This window comes from Penicillium chrysogenum (assembly GCF_028827035.1).
Source record: "Penicillium chrysogenum strain IBT 35668 chromosome Unknown utg000002l_segment0_segment0, whole genome shotgun sequence".
NCBI lineage: Eukaryota > Fungi > Ascomycota > Eurotiomycetes > Eurotiales > Aspergillaceae > Penicillium > Penicillium chrysogenum.
In genome coordinates this window covers 2,901,151-2,923,140 of record NW_026622750.1, presented here as the reverse complement: position 1 = coordinate 2,923,140, position 21,990 = coordinate 2,901,151, and the positions used below count along the sequence as shown (strand labels likewise).

Genomic DNA, 21,990 nt, shown 5'->3' with positions numbered 1-21,990 from the left:
GCGTCCAGAGAGCCCTGATAAGACAGCGTATGTCTGCGTTAGCCTCCAGTCACAAGGTTCGGGCCACTATTCAACACGCTAATTTCGAAATAGAACGCGAGTGCCGCTTCTTTCGAATTCTCCAACGGATATATCTGAATATATTCCACAGTGGACCCGACAGACTTCAAGATTGACGCGGGCGAATCTTCCAGTCCAACCAGACACTTACTTTTCTCCATGCTGAAGCGAATGAGCGGTAAATCTTGGCTTGTTAGGACAAAGCTCATGTTCAAACTCGGAGTGTCGAGCAGGAGAAAGCGGATATTCTTGCCGAGTTTTCCTGGCAGTTTCTCATATACATTTGACCTCTTCCCATAAGCCCATCACTCACTCTTAGGACCAGCATGGATGTTGGAAGGGCTTGGAGGTTGGGAGGTTTACAAAACCGCTGTTGGCATTGATTTTTTCTTTTCTTCTGTTTTTCTTTTAGAAAAAAATCAAGTATACGTTGCCCGAATGAGAGATTAAAGGAGACTTTCAAATCCTTTGACAAATAGCTGATTCTACTGATATCTGCGCGATCTAACCATCACGCTCATATTAGGGCCAGAGAATTGCTTGTAATGGTCTTCAGCCAAACATTGATCGCAACACCTCCGGGGACTTTCAGAACAGGTATCAAATGCCAAGATTTAGACTATGCAAAAGCATGCCTGATGGAACTGTTGTCCCAATATACGAAATCGGAACACCGAAAATATTGAAGAGAGTCTTGACACTCGGTCTCACAGGGGAGACTACAAGCCGCCTCCTCTTTTCAAAATTTCACTCTTCCTAGCAAATCTCAGCTCCGGCTATTCCTGCATCGCCATCAATGTCGACCAGCCTGGCAATTGGCCTGGAGGCACGAGATGCCGGGTCAGACGCCGCTTACAAGGCCACAGTTGAATTATGGACGCTATATTCAGTTGGCGTTGCCATGACAATTATCAGGACATACTCTCGGGGAAGAGGGGTGGGCTTGAAGAACTTAGGACTCGACGATTGCCTGATATGGGTTGCTCTGGTGCGCGTTCTCCCATTGATGCTCTGTTACTTGACTCGGTCGATAATCTAATATCTATGCAGGTATTCTACACTGCACTGACGACGCTTGCATATAACGTAGGCAGTGTAGCTCATGGCCTTGCGAATAATGGTATGACAACCGCCCAGCGGGCGGCACTGCTCCCCAACAACCCAGAATACCACTTCAGGTACGTCTCGCCGCGGTTATAAACCGGAGAGCAAATTTTTAATTCGATTACTAACCTATTGATCAGAGTAATTGGGTCCAAAATCCAAATTGCCGGCTGGACTACCTATGTGGCATTGATTAATGCCCTCAAACTGTCCATGCTCGCATTCTACACTCGATTAATGGTATGATTACCGACGACTTTTCCCGATCGACATCTCGCAACGAGTAACTGACACTACGTAGGACGGCCTTGGCCGGCGTTATCGCGTTCCTATCTATGTTGGGTTTGTCCTTGTCATCGGGTGCTTTCTGGCAAGCATCATTACAATCTTTGCGGCATGCCGACCATTCCACAAAAACTGGCAGATCAATCCGGATCCTGGCAGTCAGTGGTTTAGCTCCTATATTCTCAATACCTGCTAACACTGCCTCTCTAGACGTGTGCCAGCCGGCTATTTCTAAACCAGTCATCGCAGTAACCTTCGCCGCGAACTCTCTCACAGACCCATACCTCATACTCATCCCTATTCCTATGCTTTGGAAATCTAGTCTCAAACTCTTGAAGAAGATCGCGACCACGGTCGTACTCAGTGCCGGCGTCTTTGTCCTTGTCTGTGCTACCCTCAAGAGTATTTTTATCTTGGTGGTTAGTCTCGATATCATATCGTCGTACGACCCCGCACTAAAGCCATCTCTCTGATCTGTTATTTCACTTAGGACCCTAGCAATGGTGCACGACTCGCCAATGAATGGGGCATCCGAGAGACTTTTGTCGCAACCATCACAACCAATCTTCCGATGGTCTTCCACCTCTGCAGAATCTGGCTTAGCAAAATATTCGGCAGCCAGTTTCAGATCTCACAAAAGATATATAAGCCGCCCTCGGGTGATTTCCGGAGTATTGGCGATGGCGATTTCTCCGGTCGGAAAGGCCGCGGGCCGGCAAGTACGGATCCCAGCACCATTGGCATGACATATACCGAGAATGAGGAACGGATGATGGAAGATGTTAAGATGCAGGCCTTGAAGACACATCCGCCACCTCGGTCTGGCAGCTCGAGTGCTATCATGGTCTCCAACCAGATCAATATCACCCATGAGACTCGGAGCAGTCAACACAGCGAACAGCCTACGCAGAATGCTCAGGAGGCACGGTAATGTCACGGTTTTAGAATAGATTTTCGCATTTCAATAGACGTTTCATGTACTATCACCACATGCAATCAATGGATGACGGACTATGCATGTTTGCAAGCGAAGTTATGCCCGATGGTCCAGCCAACAATACTGGGATGTTAATATATAACTTCGCTAAGTTTACATTAAAATTGGGCTGCTTTGGCAAACACTACTATTTCAGTCGTTAATTACCCAGTGGCCACCCCACCCCAAACGCGTCGAGGAATTAGATCATAGTTACTTTAACCACCCACCATGCCACCAGTCTACAAATTCGATAGAGAAAGAGAGCAGGATCTTATTAGCTATCCACGCTTTTTCAGAATCAAAAAATCAGCGCTATTCGTGAAGCAGCAGGCGGTTTTGAAGTGCCTGTATCAACTCTCCGGTCGCGTCTTCATGGAGCAACATTTCGCGCTGAATCTCGCGCCAACAACCATAAATTGACAGAGTTTGAAGAGGAATCTCTTCAAAAATGGATTGTCTCTATGGAATCTCGCGGATCAGCTCACCGGCCCTCTTCCGTACGAGAAATGGCGAACCTTCTTCTCGAGAAGCGCGGAACTACCCAGGTTTTTTCGGTTGGCAAAAGTTGGGTTACAAACTGTGAAACGGCGTCCTCCCCCCCTTCCCGATTCTCGAAACGGTAAAACTACGAGCGTGCGAAATGTGAGGATCCTGAAGTTATTCGGGAGTGGTGTAATCTTGTCCAAATAACTATTCTTCAATTTGGGATTAACCCCGACGACGTTTATTACCTCGACGAGACCGGTTTCGCGATAGGGCTTACAGCAACCGCTAAGGTTATTACGAGAAGTGAATACTACGGTCGGCGGTCCCTTTTACAACCCGGAAATCTTGAGTGGGTGACTGTGATCGAGTGTACGGATGCTTCGGGGTGGGCGCTTCCTCCGTGTGTGATATTTAAAGGCAAAGGCTTTATTGAATCCTGGTTCGATAGCGGCCTCCCTTCCGATCGGCGATTCGAAGGTAGTCCTAATAGATGGACCTCTGATGGGATTGGACTTCGCTGGCTTGAAAAGCTGTTTATTCCTCCGACTTTACCGCGTACGAAAGGAAGATATCGGCTTTTGATACTTGACGGCCACGGAAGTCATTTAACGCTAAAATCTGATAAGATTTGTGGTATCATACCTATTTCTATGCCGCCGCATTCTCCCAACTTTTACAAACTCTCGATATCGGGTGTTTTGCGGTATTAAAACGCTCGTATGGCCGGATAGTTGAAACAAAAATGCGGAACGGAACAACCATATCGACAAACTTGACTTCCTCGAAGCGTGCCCCCCCCCCGCACGGACTGAAGCCTTTCAATTTGAGACTATCAAAAATAGCTTCGGAGCGGCTGGTTCAATGTCGTTTTCACCCGATCGGGTGCTTTCAAAACTAAATATTCGTCTTCGAACTCCAACCGCCGCCTCCCTCCCTCTAGCCGGGGTAGCGATTGGGACTCAAAGCCCCTTCAAACTACATACAATTAGAAAAGCAAGCTTCCTTTATTAAAGCATTGCTTCGTACGAAATCAAGGAGCCCGCCAGGTCCGCTAAACTGCGCGATAAACCAGGTCTTAAAAGGCCCGCCAAATCACTATGCAATCTGCCGCCTTCCTCGAGAAAGAAGCGATTTACGCGCTAAAAACGAGAAGCAGAAGCAAAAGCGTACTCTACCCCGAAGGCAGATACCCGCGGAAGAAGGCCTTCCAGTGCAAGAAGCATCTGGATTAATTGTACAGCCGGAGGAAGCAATTGGAGCACCTCCCCCCGGTCCCGACATACATGGAGAATCGGCTTTACAGCCGTGTACGAAGCCCTCGTGGAATATGTAGGAAGCCAGGACATAGAAAAGAGACACATGTCCAGATAGATAAGGAATGTAGTTTATTTAATTTAATGGCGTTTTGGTTGAGATAACTGCATTTGAATTCAACAGGTTTAGGTGGGGTGCCACTCGGCAGTGAAATACCGTCATCAATGCATCTTTCCACCATCAAATAAGCCGGGGACTTAAAACTTAACTTGAGGGACAGACTGTCGGAGAACTTAGAAGATGTGCAAGGTTACCTTTTCAATAGTTTTTCCATTTTTCGCCACCGGGTTCCCTCGGCCCGGTAGTATCTCTAGAACCCCGAATATATTTGTGTAGGCCGACCGAGACTGCTAGCCCACGCATCAGCACACTTCCCATACGCACATTGACCGGAGATAGTCCCATTTCAGAGAATCCTGGATAGATGGCAATTACAGAATGGAATCTGCGTGCAGGTGGTCATCAGAGATTCTGTGTAACCCTCTGGCTGCCCGCCACCTGTCCTGCACGCCGGAGCTGGCCACTCCTGAGTTCAAGCCCCTCTGATCAGAATCAAGTCAGTATGACGAGCCTCACGAAAGAGATTCCTATCCCCTAGGGCTTGTGAATATACGAAAGCGGAATATGGTGTCCCAGGTTAATGCAATTAACCATGTTCTGCTGATAAGAGAACAACATGGTTGAAACCCGATTGGGTTCTAGCAGTGCCATCTGAAACGAATTTTCGTTGGGCGATATCCCCGCAGGAGTGCTAGTTCGCTCGTAGTCATAATAGACACTCCGGCCAACCTCCCAAAAGCAACCGTCACATGAGCGTTGATTGACGGTGGAAATTTTGCTACGGGATCTAGGGACTAGCCCAAGAGGTCCCACAACTATCCTGATTCGATGTTGTTTCGCACACCAAAGTCTTCATAGTGGCTGCCTGTTCGAACAGTGACATGCCCACGACCCACGAGTCCTCCGCAGCGCGGTGAGCTCGATGAATATATAATTTATTCTCAAAAAACAGTCGAGGTAGGGGATGAAGAGAATCCGGCTTGTCTGACAAGTGCGTGATATGCTAGGAGACGATATGAATAGACAAATAATACGCGCGGTCGGCTTGACTAACCTGCAGCTGCGGTGACGGTCAGGGTAAATGGTCTTTGCACATAGTGCTTCGGCTTGGATAGGGAACTTAGTGCATAAGAATTATATATACCAAGCCCTGTCCAACAGGATGCACCACAAGACTTTTGACAGCCATTATGACGCAGCTTCGCGTATGTCAGAGATGATTCTTGAATAGTGAGCTTTTTCGTTAGCTTGCCTGTGCCCCAGTCTTATCCTCTCGACTTTTAGCTGAGATGGCCAATGTCAACTTGAAGGCTAAGAATGAGGAGACTTTGCGTCGTCTTCTCCTTGCAGGCGGACTTGTGCTAACAGTCTGACTGCCGGCGGATGTAGAGCTCACCTGCCATAAGCCAGACAGAACATCAGCATTCCACTGTGTCTTTCGGGTTTCCGGGCCTGGGAAGACACCAAATGCCAGCCGAGAAACGACGAGGACCACACATTCGACACCAGCAGCCTACGCCACTTGAAGGTATCTGAAGGGTTGAATGTAGCCACAGGTATGAGTCGGGCAGTGGTATACGCTAGTCGGAGTTCAGGAGTTGTATCAGGTAGACAAATCTAACAATGGCCTGATACAAAAAGTCTATAGGGAGAAAGGGAGAAAGAGGCCGAGGTCGAATTGAAACTCTGGTGACTGATTGTCGATAGAAGTCATGTGGAAGGGACAGGCAGCATGTGATCGTATTGGTATAGGTCAGCTCGAGCAGACAAGGCATTTGTTCGCGTGGCATTCGACTCAAGTGACGGAAATGAGGGTATTCTCCTGTTGTACGATCCGAGTCAGCAAGGATTGATCCAGTTGGACAGTTGTAGCTTGCTAGTTCATAAGGACACCAAAGTGTACGCTTGAGGCAGGATGATCAGTTTGCGCGTTGATCTTATCGCCTTACCAACTAGATCACTTACAACTCTCTGCATTGTAGTCAAGAGTCATGCCGTGTCGCATTCAAGCTATCCGCAATCGGCTGTCGCTCCAGAAAAGCCGCGCTAGGGTACGCAAGACAATTCCTTAGACAGCAAACGCGCGTGACGAACACACATGCGATAAATATTGCACTTCCATGGTGGATGAATGTATCCCGATGCCAGAGGTTCAGGACTCCGCAATAGTGTGAAGGCAGTGGGGACGAGGGCGGAAGACGCGATGGAGCACGCGCCGTATGCCCACCACCTTGGCCTTATCTCTGATCCGGCGAATAGGTCAATTGCCACAATATTCCATGAGCGGTGATGAGTCGGACTTCAGTGGCAGAAAGATGTCAGTGGTGTTCGTGGTTGCGCACGAGGCTTGGTATTGTTAACGAATCCGGCGCAGCAGAAGGCGCGATAACTCACTCACTACCAGGAGGGACTGACGTCTCGACCTTCTATGCAACTAAGCTCGTACCTGAATGGCCGCACCCTGTTGTTGACCCGCTATCTTGATTTGCAACCTTCCACCTAGGACATGGTGCATTGCTCGAAGCGACGGGGCCAGACGTAGTCTGTAACCCATGGTTTTGCGTGGACACTGACGGTAGTGCAGGATTATTAGGGCCACTCTGGTAAGCTCTCAAGTTCACTGTCAATTATTAGCCAGTAGATCAGCGTGAAATTCCATGACTTACATGTTCTGACGATCAAGACCAGGGATGTAGAGATGGCAAGGAGCTGTGGCATTGCACCGATGCATTGTGGTCGAATGTCGAGGGATCTGGTTTTCCCGCGTCTTTCGAATCAATGCAGCTTCAAGGACTTGTGGGCTCATATACATACAGTGTGAGCAGTTGCGCTTCATATTTGAGGTCCATACAGAGGCGCGACAGTAGATCAGCTCAGTCGGCTGCTATAGCAGAGACGTCTTCGCATAGACACACTTTGACCAGCTAACCCAAATCTCGTCTCTCTGATCGGCTGGCGTGAATAGCACAGTGAACCTGCTTGGAATCACATCTCTTACAGGCACTGACTGATTTGCTAGTCCACGATGTAGCTTATAAATGTCAGTACTGTATGAACTCCAGTACTCGATCAAAGGGGTGAACTTATGGAGTGCGTCAGACACAACCCTGTTCGACTTTGCAGAATCAAGTGAATAAACCGTAGAGCAGATTGCAGGGGTGGAGGGCGTATTTATAGGCCTCACGGCTTCTGCCACTCACCAACCTGGTAGGAAGTGATGAAGGACACATTTCTTAATTGAGGCCTGTTGATCCCCATGGCTTCCTTTTACCGCAACTATTGGCAGCGGCATCCTTGATGCCTTTAGATGCCATGCCCAGCGAGAGAGGCGAGTAAGAGTGGTGCTGAGAGAAAAGGATGCTGAGTCGGTCAAGCAAGGTTGGCTGACTGTTGAATCCTTCATGGCCCTCTTTAAATTGAGACTTTGTGGGAGATATTCAATCCGCCAATGACAAGCCCATATTACTTGTCCTAGTCACCTCATTTGTTCGCGACTCAACGTTGGATCACCGAGAAGCTCCTACAATTCCATCCCTAGGAATCATGGACCTTTGTTTCTGGCCTCGCTTTAGTGTTGTGTTGGTTTGTGTTGGGCTGTGGGTCTGTCCGCCTAGACTGCAGAAAGCGAGGTCTCGATAGGATGACCCGTCAACCCGTTGAAGCTTGGCCAAACGTTGTCAACGCTCAATTTTGAGTGATGACCACCAACCTTCGAAGATGAATAGTTTTTTTTTCCTTTTCTATTTTTCTCTTCGTTACTATCCGGACTTCCTTTTTCCTGGTGACTTTAAGTTCTACAATGCTGTTTGCCGGGTTTCTGAGGCTTTCAACGAAAGTGGAAGAGGCGTCTAGTTGGGATATCTCACATCAATGGGCGTCCATATCCGGCACTCAACATCGTCAGGGTTGGTCAGTTTTCCCGGCCAACTCGTTGACACTCCTCCTCTCAAATTTACTACCAGCGCCCGCTCAAAATGAAAGCAAATTCTATTCAGAAGCTGACTGCGTTGATTGACTGATGTGGGGATCGTAAAACTCAGTCTATAGCCGTCTGCGTCTGCATATTCTATAAGAGATACCGAGGCTTGTTGGAAACAGTACTATCCAGATCCTTGACTTTCTCCTGTGGACAAAATGGACTCCCCAAACAGTTGGCCAGACCAGGAAAAGCAAGGAGAACAGCAGCCCAATGAATTTCCAATCCTTAATGATAACGACCATGATCTGGAATCTTCTGATCATGTCCCTCCATTGGTAAGTGAAACCCTTCGGCTTCGAATTCTTTGGCTGACCATCGTAGCCCTCCCCTTTGCAACACGAAGAAGTAACAAGACATACTCTGGCGACCGAGCCATTTCAACCCATCTTGAAGGTGCTAGCAGACCTCGAACGCGACAATCCCAAGTTTGCCCTTCCAGCTGCTCGGCTTGTTGGGCTCTACCGACGCCTATGGGAGTCGTGCGTTTCCAAGTACATCGATGTCCAAAAGATTGACCAGAGCAATGAGATCTTGAAGGAGGCTGGTACGTACCTGGAAAAAGAGACGGACGGTCTTCAGCTTCACCACGAGAAGCAGCTAGCTCGACTGCGCTTTTTCGAACAGGCATGGAATCATCTCGGGTACGACTGACTAGCCTACTCGATGACTGGAACTACCCCTACTGTCCCAATTTGGCAGGGTTGACGGACGTTGCAAGAGAAGAGTAAGGAATCGCCCATTCCGTGTTGCCCTTCCTATATTTGCAACATAGAAATACTAAACGGCGAGGCAGTGCAAGGGAAATTACACCGCATGCAAAGCAGGTTATATATTCCGGAGGCTTTTAACAAGAAGGGCATCAAATAGTCATTATTCATTATGATGGTCTTTACTCAAATGAGTATACGAACAATCCCGCTTGATTCAGATCAATTTCACTCGTAATTACTCGATATATTATGTACAAGAAACCGTGGGTCCAGGGATAGCGTCGGGGGAAGCCTAGTCAACAGAGAATGTGTCGAGAGACTCGAATACGGTAGAGGTTCCGCACGAGGCCAAAGGGACAGTCGGAAGCTAGTCCCTGTTTCACGGACAGCATGCCAGGTGATTGTGTCTAGTAGCTGTCTGCGTATCCGATAGAGATTTCCCAGGGCCGTTTCAACCCGTGGCAGGAAGAACAGATCCTCTCCTGTAGTCTCACCAGATACCCGGTCAAATCGCACAAATCGAAATTCTATCCAGTGCACCTCTTTAGGGAAAAGGAGCGCTGACGTGTGGAAGAAAATATCGCTAGCCAGAGTAGAGTTGGACAGAGGATCTGGACCGGTCCACTTGAAGCCGGACAGACTGTCGAGATTGGGGTAGAAAAGGCATTCGATCGAGGAAGACCCTTGAGTTTCGTACCCTGCAGGGTCGACTTTGCCAAGAAAATCCCGCCACAAATCATTGGGATCAGTAGCGAGACATGGAGGCGGTGTTGGTATGCTAGAGGATTCATGCCAGATAGCGTGAAGGTCGAGATCCAAATCGTAGTCGACTAATGTCAGCACAAATAATCATCAAAACAACGGTCACAGACCATTGTTGTTCAATTCGTTCATTTCTGTTCTAAGACTGGCCGTCGAAGGTTGTAGGGAAAATACAGAGGTGCTTAAAATAGCAATTCAACGGGTGTTGGGAATGACAGATGCCGCAGGGTGAGCAGGGATTATATTTATCTTCGATAACGCAGGATCGACGCAGATTAGGATGGCTTTATAGCCAGATGCTAAATTCTTGAACTAAGCGCCGAATGTATCAACGGCCGTGGGGCGTTGACAACCCGTGAACAAACCCCAACGAAACTTCACATGGGCACGGCGGAGAAACAGCCTTAGTAGCGACTAGCCAGAGAGCTGGCCAATATATTTCATTGAGCGAGGCACTAATGACGTCGGCAAGAAAAGAAGTATCCAGACTCAGCCTCGGTAGACTAGAAAACAGTTCCGGGTTGGTCGTTTCCAGGGCTTGGGTGCTCTAAGCAGACGTGTTGGCCAGCTCAAGCAGTAATGGACTCCTTGGTATTTTCAAAGTGTTGAGAACCGTCCGACCAGAAGAAGTAGGACAAGCCAGGTTACGACTGTTGCTCGACTTGCTATCCATTTGGAAAACCGAGCTTCCAAAGCTGAAATCATGAAAAAACTTTGGCGGCTCCTCCGCGGTGGGGAACGAACGTGGGTTGGAGTTATACTCTAAGGAAGGCGGCCGAGGCGAATCCCTGTTTACCCATGTCGATGATATTTCCAGGTTGGCCAGGTGGACGATGTCAGCCAGTAAGGCCCCGTTGCAGATTCCCAGCGAGAGCATCTGGGCCTCCGAGGAAGCGTAGCCACTGGACCAGTTACTGATTACCTCCTGGAAATCATCGGAGAATAATTCGGCGTGAGCTCTGTTTTTCGTCTGTAGCATACTATACCACGTGGTCTGGAACTGGACGAGGTTCTTTAGGCACGCCTCGGCCAACTTCGCGGTCAGCCCTTTGAGCCTGGCCAGTTCATTCTTCAGGCTTTCATTTAAGGCCACAAATTGCTCTCCCTCTTCGGCGATTTTCTTGTCCGTCTTGCCGGCCTGGGCTTCGACCACTTTGAATCGCGCATAGTCCAGGAGCCATTTGTCGCGCTTCCTCATGGTTCTTTGTGGCTCTTCATATGTTTGGATCAATGTAGTCATCGGGGCGAGCACACTCTTGCGGATGACGTCAAGCTGAAAGAGAGGTCAAAATAACTTCTTGTCCCAGAATATGAGCGACAAGCCACTCACGTGTTCCGGTAGGGCTTTGGTGGTGATCCCCCAAACCGACCTCTTGAAGAGGCGCCACTTGCTCTCCAGTTCCGAGTAATTGAACTGGACCACTTCGGCGATCCCTTCCATTGCGGTGATCAACTCATTGAACCGAGCCATGGAATTTTCCGCTTCCTTTATATACTCCTCCACATCACGCAATACGAGCTGCAGCTGCAAGCGCTCATAGCCGAATCTCCGTGCTAGCGCCTCATAGTCCTTGTCCTTGAAAATATTCGAGACACCGACTTGTTGTCTCGGGTTTTCCGTGCGGCGACCAAAAGCCCTGGACAAGCCTGCACGCACATCAAACTTCTTGTATTTCCAATCATGGACTTTACCCACAAGATCCGTCCGCCTTTTTATCTCGTTGATACGAACAGAGATGTTTGTAGCTCCTTGCAAAGCACACAAAAGGCCGATGCGGTCGGGATGGTCGATAGGTGTCAATTCCAGTAGCTGTGTCAGAAAAAGCGGGTACTTTAAAATTCGCTGCACGGGTTTGACCAGTAATGAGTCCAGGTCCCAAGCATTCGTTAGATCCGATGCTAATTCTCGACACTCATCCAGCCAGATGGCCACTTTCGGATTGCGTTGCAGGATCCGGAGTTTTTTGTTGGCAGCAGCATAGTTCTTGACATATTCAGAATAGACCTCTTCAATTTGAGTCATGTGAGCCAGGAAAACCATACCGATGGAGGTCGAGCGATCCTTTTCGAGACCTGGTACACTCTCATCCATAGTGGACTGGTCCTCATCTGTAGCGGAGCCGAAATTACGATTGCCAGTCCTGCGGCATCGCTGCGATTTGGGCATGGCGTACAACATTCTGGCGGCTTTCTTCAGTGAATATAGGAACGTCATAGAGAAATGTACGACCTGGTCGGAATTGGCAAAGAGGGTTATAGCATCCTCCACTGAAAGCCCCAAACAAGAACTCGAAGTCGCCTTGTAAATTCCGTTAACGACCTTCATGTCCCGTCCGAATGAGTATTCAGTGTCGACGAGCTCTTCGATAATGTGATGTCGCTTTTTGAGACGGCGCTGTTCTGGAGACAGTGAGGCTTTTGAGTCATCTAGCGCAACCTTCTCGGTGCATGGCGCCAACAAAGTAGCAGAAGAGCCTGCCGCTTGTGCAGAGTGGGTGGATTCTAGGGGTCGGAAAGAAGTTTTTTCGTTGCTCCCGATACTGTACGAAGTTGATGCAGGGCCGGCGCCGTTGAGTTGAGAATGACACGAAGAAACTTGGGTTGGGTGCCCCGTTCGTATCTCGCTATCGACTTTGCCCTGTTCAACGGACAAACATGGTGGAGGACTGGAAAGGCGCAGCTCGCTGAAGGCATGGACGTTGATACACAATCCGAAGCTTGTATCTGATTTGCGAGAGGCACCTGACTCTTCCGTATCCTTCATAAGCCGAGAGCTAGACGCGTTTTCAGGGATAAACCCTACCCGGTCTTTAGCGGAAGTAACGGCATCTTCTTCGGCGGCTATTTGTACCCAGTCCATGATGGAGTAAATACAGAGGTAGGTCGACGAAGTCGAATCGCTCGTCTTGGTTTCATCTGAGAATCATGACGAAGAGAGACGAAGTGTAAAGCGATGGACGGAAGCCAGGACGGAAACAGAAAACTGGCTGGAATACCAGAGGGCCCGGAGGGAATGCCGCACAAAGCAAGAGACATAGTCAAAAAAAAAGGGTTGATAAACAGAGATTTGGTAGTCAAGCGTTTTCCACGATATTTCGCACAGTTTCAGCCATATTATTTCCGTGGGCTTATTGAAATCTCGATGAGATATATTTTAGTAGTGGGACGCAACAAAGCACGGGGCATTTCTATACAATACTGAGATACCCTGATTCACCCATTTGTTAAAGATTCTCGATTCATCGTTGAATTTGGTTGGTAAGTTAACTGAAATGCGTTAAACGGTTGAAGGTCCTTGAAATTGCAGAAGGGGAGGGCCAAAGGCGATTCAAAATAGACTGCTTGGTTAACCGCATTCCTATACTTCGATTCGTACATAAATGTCATTATTCTCCCATAAAACTTACTGAACGCCCGCTTCAGTACCCTTGGCTATCAGCCCCGTTCCTAGTTTACCTTGAAAAAGAAGTAAATATCTCAACTTGCCGTGAGACGATTGTTGCCTGGACTAAAGAAATGGCCGCCATTGAAGAAGCGGGCACTACTTGTACCCGGCATGAAAGCAAGGCAATTAGTCGTCCCCCCGAACCTACCTCCTCTCTCCACGTGGCCTCAACAGAGCACCTGCGCTTGATGTTGCTGTTTGACCACGTCTATTGTTCGTCGTCCCAAAAAAGACAATTGCGATCCCCTTTATATTTGAAACAGCAACTCCACAAAGCCACCTCATTGCATGTGCCTTAGGGGACAAGGGGAGGTGTGGGGGAACGGCAACAAAATTGGAAAATGAGACTGCTGGCTGAATACATGCAATTTTGGCGCGTTTTGACACTGCCATGTGAGACGCTGTTTTAACCGCCCCCACCTCCCCCAGCAAATTAGGCGATCCTTCTGTAAGAAGTAGACAAGCATTTCAGTCCTCAACCGTCAAATCGTCATTATACCAGCATCCTGCAAAATAGAGTAAAATCGATTTGTTCTGCAGGCAACGACGTCTAATAAAACCAAGGCCCTTTCTGTAGAATATATTTCGACATGACTAACCAACCTCTCGCTCACCAAATCCTCACTCAAAAGGCTCTTAATTAAGTAAGGATGCTTGCTGTACGTACCTAAGCATCATTTTCCGGCTTCTTTTCCTGGAATTTCTCTCGCGGGCAACAGGCATGCGTGAAGAATGCAAATCCGAAGGGTACGTCCCTTACTTCTGTTGATCAAACGGTACTTGACCTCACAGCACAAGCCTTGCGTGTTTGCTTTTCCACGGAAATCAAATCTAGGGCCATTTATTGAATTCGCTACACCTGGTGAGACCCGGCCTTGCCTATCTCTGCACTGCGGGATCCCATGTTACCTTTTACGTTCGCTGTTAGCACTGGCACCTCTATAACACAATCTATGGCCCATTAATTTGATGGGTCATTATCCACTACCGGCTGCTCGATAATGAAGACTCGGCTTGATGTGTTTTGATCGCGCACGGGCCTTTTCCACCCAAAGGAGGAGGATCTTTGTTGTAGTTCAGATATATGAATTGATTGATTTATTCAGAGGGAAACATGAGGCTACATATACACCACAAAGTCCAAGTTGATCGGAATCAACTTGATTCTTTGTACAGACACCTCGGGATTTATTCTGATGGTGCGGCTTGGTTCCTGATCTGCACCAGCCCTCATATCACAACAATCCCCCTCAGGATCGCTTTGCTGGGAAGGCGATACTGGATTAACCCTTTGCAGGCAAGCCTCGGTAACACCACTCAAAAACCTTCGTGGGAAATTAAGGTGGAAAGAGCGCCTGCGCTTCCACGTTTGTTGCCTCCGAGTCTCCAACGCTTCGATCTACTACTTTTGGGCAGGTCGCTACGACAATTTACACATCATTTCGAATGTTCTCAGTAGCACGATCAACAAGCAAGGTTCAAGGATTAAAGTGGGCTTGGATCGGAGGCCAGAGCAATATGGCAGAGAAATGGAAATACCACGAGCGTTTGGGAGGAAGTTGAGGGAGCCGGGGCGGGGGGGGGAAGGGCGGGGACCGCTGGGTTATGAGTAGTTAGGAAATGCGTGTGATGTGGGGTGGAGAGCGATTTCTGCCCAATCACGTTCAATAAACACCCTACTTCTTTCACTGAGTACAACAAAAGGACGAATGAATTATTCATTGTAATTCTCTTTTCTATCATTCTATACTCGCATTTCCGTGACAACTATCTACTTGTTTGAATACACTAGCTGCAGATATTCTCTTGTCGCTTGGCCTTCGTGCTGTCACCATTCTTACACGCTATTTGTCCCTCCCGGTTATACTACTGATATCATAAAGCAGACGTAATCGTAGAGAGTATAACGATAATAGCGTATGCTGACGTCCTTTACTGTTGTGATATGAGACTGGTGCGGAACAGGAACAAAGCTGCACCATCGGAGTTAATTCCCGCGGTGTCTATACGAAGAAGCAAGTCGATTGGAAATAGACTTTGAAGCTCATGCTGTATATAGCCTCACATATTCCTCTCGATAATAATATATATTATTCCCCTGACGCAAAACAATTCTCCAGAAATTCGATCCGAAGTTTGAGCGTACCATCAAGGGATAAGACCGAATGGCTGAGGGTACTCTGGGTCTCAGGTCTAGGCCGGACGTTAAGGCGCATCATGTGATTGCCATGACTACAAAAATGGAGACTGAAGCACTCCTCGGAACATGCAGCATTTTCTGCCTTGGGTCGAACTATGCAGACAGACTCATTTACGCCTGCCTGTCGAGGGCCTCTTAGCAGACGGTGCCGACCCTGCATTTCGGGGGTGCCCCTTCAACCTCCTTCTGTATGGTGCTCACCAGGTCTATATCTCTCTAATTATTCGCGCGTGCCCGAATCTCAGTTCTGGAATTGATCCACATGCCCAACGCCGCTAGGAATGCTCCACCTTTCCTTTTTCTGTCCACAGATCTCTCAGCAAGGGCGACTGTGCGAGAAATTTGTGAAACGAGCTCACCTAGCTTTGAATCTTCACCGCCCAAAGTCCTAGAGGGGATGACATTTATTAGCAGTTGCGACTCTCTATCTGGTCACGGAAATGGCTACTCACCAAGCCTTGAACAGAGCAGCACTGGCTGAATTTGCTACAAAGCGAGTTTCACCGCAAATGGTGGTGCACCTGGCCCAGCAGGCAGCGCAGGTCATCTCATGTGAGGCTCATGTGACCGATATCGTCAGACAGCACGGCCAACGAATGCTGCGATCAACTCTTCCAGTTGAACCGGCCGATCAGCTTCCGCCGCTTCCCTCTATCGAAGTCTTTATTGCCTCTCTAGTTGATCACTCCCAGGTCCAGGTGTCAATCCTCATGTGCTCCCTTGTGTATCTCGGCCGTCTCCGTGCTCGTCTTCCTCGGGTCGTCACAGGCATGCGTTGCTCTGCCCACCGGATCTTCCTTGCCTCGCTCATTATCTCCGCCAAGATCCTGGATGATAATAGCCCCAAGAATAAGCATTGGGCTCGGTACACTATGGTGAGCAATTTCGAGGGGTTTGGATTCTCCCTGCCAGAGGTGAACTCGATGGAACACGAGTTGCTCGTTTTGCTCGACTGGGAGACTCATGTGACGGAGGAGGATATATTTAGCTACCTAAGCCCTTTCTTGCTCCCCATCCGTCAACGCATACAGGACCAAGAGCGTCAGCGGAAAACTGAGAGCAAGAAATTGGAGCAGGAACTTCAACGGAAGCAGCGGAATCGCGAATGGTTAGCACTCGTTATACTCCCTTTTCCCCCTATTATACAGATATTAATAGAAAATGAAGGCATCGTCTTCATGAGTCAGTAGGTACGCTAGCTAGCCGCCTGTGTCAGAGGCCTGAGCTGGTAGTGATAGAAGGAGGGCCGTCATTAAAGCCACATCGTCTTCCTAGCGATGTCAATTGTTCGCAAATAGTTTAGCACAAATCCCGATTTATTGGCGGCTATGGACAAGCACGGATATGGAGGCCGTCCCAACTTTGTGGATAGTCCCCCCGGTATCTACGAGATATCTCCAGCCAATCCGCTGTTGACCAATTTCCACCGCAATCAACGCGACGGTTATTGCATTCTGTAAGGCGTAGTACCCTTGTTCATGCGATCGATCATGCGCCTCTGCTGAGGGAAAACGGTTGAAGCCCATTTCGTAGTCCATGAGGCCCAACAGCCAGGCTGATTAATTGTCGGCCCACATTCACGTTCCACGTGGGCTTGGATTAACAACCTGGCCATCTGCGAAGGTACAGCTCACTTGCCATGAAGCAAGAAGAACATCAGCATTCCTCTTTTTAGTCCCAGGATTTCCGGGCTCGGAAAGGCGCTAGATGCTATCGGAGAGAAAGAAAGACCACCTAATGGAGGCCCAGGAATACAACCCACGAGGAGGCTATCCTTTGAGGGTGTTCGACACCGAAGGACAGGTATGAGTCGGAGATTGGAAGTTCTTCATTGGAAATTGGGTTATGTGGCAGGTAGACACATTGGCACATGGTCTGATGCACAAAATCACTGGGGAAAAAGGGCCGAGCTAGACGATTTGAACCCTCCGTGAATGGCCAACGATAGACGGTCAAGAAAGAAGTGGTAAGGACATTATGTCCTTAATCCCTAAGTTTATCGTCTACCTATCGGCGGGTAATTCTTAGTTGTAAACGCGAGCAGACAAGATATTGCTCGCTTCGCGTTCGAGTCAAGTACAGGAATACGAGGGCGTCCTCCTGTTGTACGATCCCAGTCAGCAAGGATTGATCCGGTTAAATGAGTTGCTATAGCTTACCTTTTCATAAAGTTCCCAGAGCGTACGCCTGTGACGAGACGCTCAATTAGTCTCGTGGTCATACCAGTTTACCGATAAGATCCGCTTATAATTCTCTTCGGCAGTGGAGTTGCGAATCACGACTCATCATTCATCCGGCCGAAATCGCCAGGTATTTTATGTGTTGTGATATGAGGCTGGTGCAGATCAGGAAGCAAGCCGCACCATCGGAATTAGCTCCGAAATGTCTATATAGACAACCAAGTTGTTACAATCAACTTGGCTCCGTGTTGTGTATATAGCCTCATCTTTCCATCTAGAATAAAATCAAGATATACCTTTGAACTACAACAGTTCCCGCTGTAATTATCACGTGGTGTCTCTGGAGGTCCTCCCCGGCAAATTGTCAGTCCTGTCCATACCTAGCAGGGTTTCAAATTTCAGTCTAGTCCTCTCCCATAATAGAATCAGTTGCTCTCTCCACGTCTCGAATTTGGCGCAACAACCAAGCTTGGCGTTGTCGGGCCGAACGGCACTTGGAAGACAACCCGCCCGTCATTATCTCAACACAAGGATAACTTTGATCTCCAGTCGTATTAGAGACCGAACAAGGCTCGTCCCCTGCTGCCACCAAGCCTTCCGCACAAAAAAGAGATGGGGTTCTTCGAAGATGCGTATCTCGTCGTTTCGGAATTGACGGCAAAACCATCCATTGCCGACGTCTCGTGCTGATGAGCCGAAATGGGCGCACAATGCATGCCCCGCGTCTCGATTGAGAGACAGCTTAAGGCGCACGGTTTCCATGTTCAGCTGGAAAGATCTTGCACGATGTTGTGCTTCCGCTTCGGCCATGCGTAGCGCTCCAAGATATGGGAGAGCCATCAGATAGTAGAGACCATCTCAAGACACCGTAAGTTTCTGAGTGTTTATGTCTAAGGAATCAAGTTAGTACCCTTCTGGCGACGAAATCGATGACCCAGAGAACTTACTAGTTGATTTTGGGAAAGAGGCCAATCTTTTGTGTTTGAGGCCAGAACGAAGATCTTCCCAGATTTCTTCATTCGAAGGACGAGATGGATATCGGCATCGCATTCCGAGCTATACTCGGATGCCTTTTTGAAAAGAGACTTTCTTCTCCTGTGCTTTTTGATTCACTGCGTCGGCTGGGTTGGTTTTCAGCTTTGGTTGAACAGCCATATTGAGATTCTTCGCTGGCTCTGACTGAGAGCGGACACGAAGTAGGAAGATATAATCAAGGAGGAATCGAACGGACGATTGAAATTTCGAGATTGGTAGTAGTGACATGATAGATAAATTGTGGTCCACGGCGAGCCCTGCACTTTTGTGACAAGGGAAACCCAACACAAGGGCAGTATGTTAGCAGCATTGGCCTTGTTAGAGAGTGCTGATGGGTAAATCCATCGTTGAATCCGTGTCAGACCATACAAGGACTGGTGAATCGCCGACTCAGCTAAACGGGGACCTCCACTCCCCTTTCGGATGTGGAAACATTTTATTACAATGATGGGCTCACCACTTGTTCCAGTCAATCGGTACAATCACATGGGCCTCGAAAGCCAAATGTCGACCTGTTATCTGCTGCGGCGAACTTTAAGCCGAAAGGACAGCAGGACTAGACTGCACTGTGCTTTTGTGATAGACTCACATATCCGCGGCAGCCTCAACAGTTCAAGCGTCCTTCCATTCATGTGCACTTGGAGACATATAAGCCGTAGCCAATCCTAGTATAGCCTAGCCTTCAGCTACATGATATCTAAGTTGTATTTGACCACAGAAGGCCATCTCGCCTCCTACTATGATACTCGTGCAATGGTGTCTGCTTTTGCAGGCAGTTGCATTTTCGCCGACCTATGCGCACCTGAGAATGACGTCTCCCGAGCCCTACGGATCTAGTAGAAAGACACTTGACAACTCGCCACTTGCTGCAGATGGTAGTGATTTCCCTTGCAAGATATCCCCAGGTGACTTTATTGTTCCGACTGAAGAGGCGACTTATGGGACTGGTAGCAACAATATCATCAAGCTTCTGGGCACCGCCACCCATGGCGGTGGGTCCTGCCAGGTGAGCCTCACCAGAGAAGTAAGTGAGGTGGAAAGAAGTCGTGGGTGTATAGATTATCCTCCCTCATGTCACTGTCCGGAGCTCGTCGGATGCAGATCGCGTTAATGTCCATCCTAGTAACGGTACCGGGACCGACACGGGAAGGCGTAAATGTACATTTCAATTTTTGTTGTCGACCAGAGACACGATCCTGTTAAGTAGGGCCTTCGGAAACAAACAAATTGAGTAGGGAGTTGATCGGTCAATTGTTGAGTAGTATTAGAGTAGGTGCCGTTTAACATCACCTAGCACACAACGTGTCCAAATTCTGAAATCCACGATATTGTCCAAAACGCCTCTAATAGCTTTATTTGTAGGATGAACGGAGGGATTGGATAAGCTTGGTAGGTCTGCGTGGAGCTACGAGATTTAGTCGCTCATTGGCTATAATAGTCAGTAATCATCTTTGCGTAATGCATAAGTAATAGTTAGCTATCAGCCACACCAGACACAATGACTGCCTGAGACACATGATAGAGCGGTTTTGCTCATGGAGTTACTCTGTCAGTAGACACGGCAATCTAGATCTATGTTCCCATCTTGACGCCCGTCCTTTGCAAATCAAGCGCTGAGATATACAGGCCCACTTCCTATGGTCCCCTGGTATTAAAACTCCAGTCTTATGCGATTTTCTACTGTAACTTTAGGCCGGGAATTTCCTGACCTTGCCCGGAACGCCCGGGGTATGGCCTTCCAAGTTCTACACGGGCGAGGGGAACTACGACATTGTCGGGCTGAGCTTTGTATGTGCATCCGCCGAATCAGTCTTTGCTCGCCAAAGTAACTAAGTCGCCCAGCCCGTCTTCTTCTGTCGGGATCCGATGCAAGGGCCGGATGTTATACGTCACAGTCTCGTAGTCCAAGAATTTCCTTTTGGATCACAACTCACTCTTCGATCTGCTTGGCAACACCCCTGAAGCGTATGTTATAACTCCTTATGCACAGTTTTATCGCAAGCGAAGTAGTAACAGGCTCGTAGAAACCGCGCGGGGATGATGTTTTTCAGTGACCATGGCACTCCAGTCGGATGGACGAACAATCACGGATACCGATGTCATACGTTCAAATGGTGTGTTAATGGCACTTTGGAAGATAGCATTACTGACACCTACTAGGGCGAATGCGAAAGGGCAGTTTGTCTACGTTAAGTACCACTTTCTGGCAAATGGTGGACACAAGCAATTTACTGCCAAGGAGGCTTTACGGAGCGGTGGCGAGGATCCGGATTATTCGAAGCGAGATGTTTGGCAAGCGATTGAACAGGGTCTTGAACCGCTAAGATAATGGAGCCAGAACAGGCAGATCCTGAGAAGTTGGGGTTCAACCCATTCGATGTCACCAAAGTCTGGCCAAAGGATCTTTTCCAGATACGTATTTCGTTGCTGCCGGACATTCTGCCGTTGACCGGGCTAACACAAAAACATAGCTTCGTGAGTTTGGAATATTAACTCTCAACGAGAACCCTGAGAATTTCCATCGCGATGTTGAACAAGCGGCCTTCTCTCCGGGAAGCATGGTTCCCGGAATCGAGGATAGTCCCGATGCGCTCCTGCAGTTCCGCATGTTCTTCTACCGTGATGTCCAGTATCACCGTATTGGGATCAATCTGCATCAAATTCCAGGTGAGGGTGGTCGTCGTTTTTGATAGCCGGGCCACTGACAAAAGGATCCAGTGAACTGCCCATTTATGGCATCGTCATACTCCTCGCTCAACTTTGACGGCAACTTGCGCGTGGGTGCGAATCATGGCATGAACCCCCAATACGCGCCTAGCAGTTTCTCACACAAATTCCGTCCCGATACTGCCGAAGCTCCTTACCAGCCCGCCGACAATACTATCGGGCGAAAATCACACTATTACCACGAAGGCAAGACCTATGAGTACGAGCAGCCTCGCGTGCTGTACCAGAAGGTCGTGGATACGCGTGCTCGCCGCCACCTGCATGAGAATACAGCGCGCTTGCTGAAGTTGGTCGACTACTCTGAAATTCAGATGAAATATCTCGCGCAGGCTTTTCGAATCTCAGAGGATTATGCCAAAGATATCTACGATCTGCTGCCGGACAAAAGGTTTTCATTTTCAGAGGTAGAGAAATTGTCGGAAAATGCTGAGAAATTCGACAAGAACCCGAAGTTTTGCCCGACTATGGGGACGGATAAGTTGATGGGCATCTGCCCTGGTGCACCTGTCTATAATGTTTGACCAGTTTCTTCACCAAAACGCCCATGTGATGTGAAATCATTCGAAACAGCAAAATTACCGAGAATTGTGTTGTTGTTAATTGTACATGCTTTTCCGGGTTTCTTGTTTAAAGTGTAGTTGAGTGCATCCAATGTTGATTATTT

General features: G+C 48.4%; 4 protein-coding genes across 4 annotated transcripts; 3 read left to right on the top strand and 1 right to left on the bottom strand.

Moving 5' to 3' along the window:
- Positions 1–856: 856 nt before the first annotated feature.
- On the top strand, positions 857–2,380 carry N7489_004627 (uncharacterized protein; the record flags this gene model as incomplete). The annotated part of the gene is made up of 6 exons (XM_056710379.1): positions 857–1,048; positions 1,111–1,238; positions 1,305–1,404; positions 1,466–1,607; positions 1,660–1,868; positions 1,940–2,380. The coding sequence occupies 6 exons, from the start codon at positions 857–859 to the stop codon at positions 2,378–2,380; spliced, it is 1,212 nt and encodes a 403-aa protein (XP_056568800.1).
- A 7,906-nt stretch (positions 2,381–10,286) lies between these two features.
- N7489_004626 (uncharacterized protein) lies at positions 10,287–12,599 on the bottom strand (the record flags this gene model as incomplete). The annotated part of the gene is made up of 2 exons (XM_056710378.1): positions 10,287–11,012; positions 11,070–12,599. The coding sequence occupies 2 exons, from the start codon at positions 12,597–12,599 to the stop codon at positions 10,287–10,289; spliced, it is 2,256 nt and encodes a 751-aa protein (XP_056568799.1).
- Positions 12,600–15,824: 3,225 nt separating this feature from the next.
- On the top strand, positions 15,825–16,587 carry N7489_004625 (cyclin family protein; the record flags this gene model as incomplete). The annotated part of the gene is made up of 2 exons (XM_056710377.1): positions 15,825–16,492; positions 16,575–16,587. The coding sequence occupies 2 exons, from the start codon at positions 15,825–15,827 to the stop codon at positions 16,585–16,587; spliced, it is 681 nt and encodes a 226-aa protein (XP_056568798.1).
- A 4,049-nt stretch (positions 16,588–20,636) lies between these two features.
- N7489_004624 (uncharacterized protein) lies at positions 20,637–21,847 on the top strand (the record flags this gene model as incomplete). The annotated part of the gene is made up of 4 exons (XM_056710376.1): positions 20,637–20,713; positions 20,760–20,886; positions 21,071–21,266; positions 21,318–21,847. 4 exons carry the CDS (start codon positions 20,637–20,639, stop codon positions 21,845–21,847), a joined length of 930 nt encoding a protein of 309 aa, XP_056568797.1.
- Between the last annotated feature and the right edge of the window lie 143 nt (positions 21,848–21,990).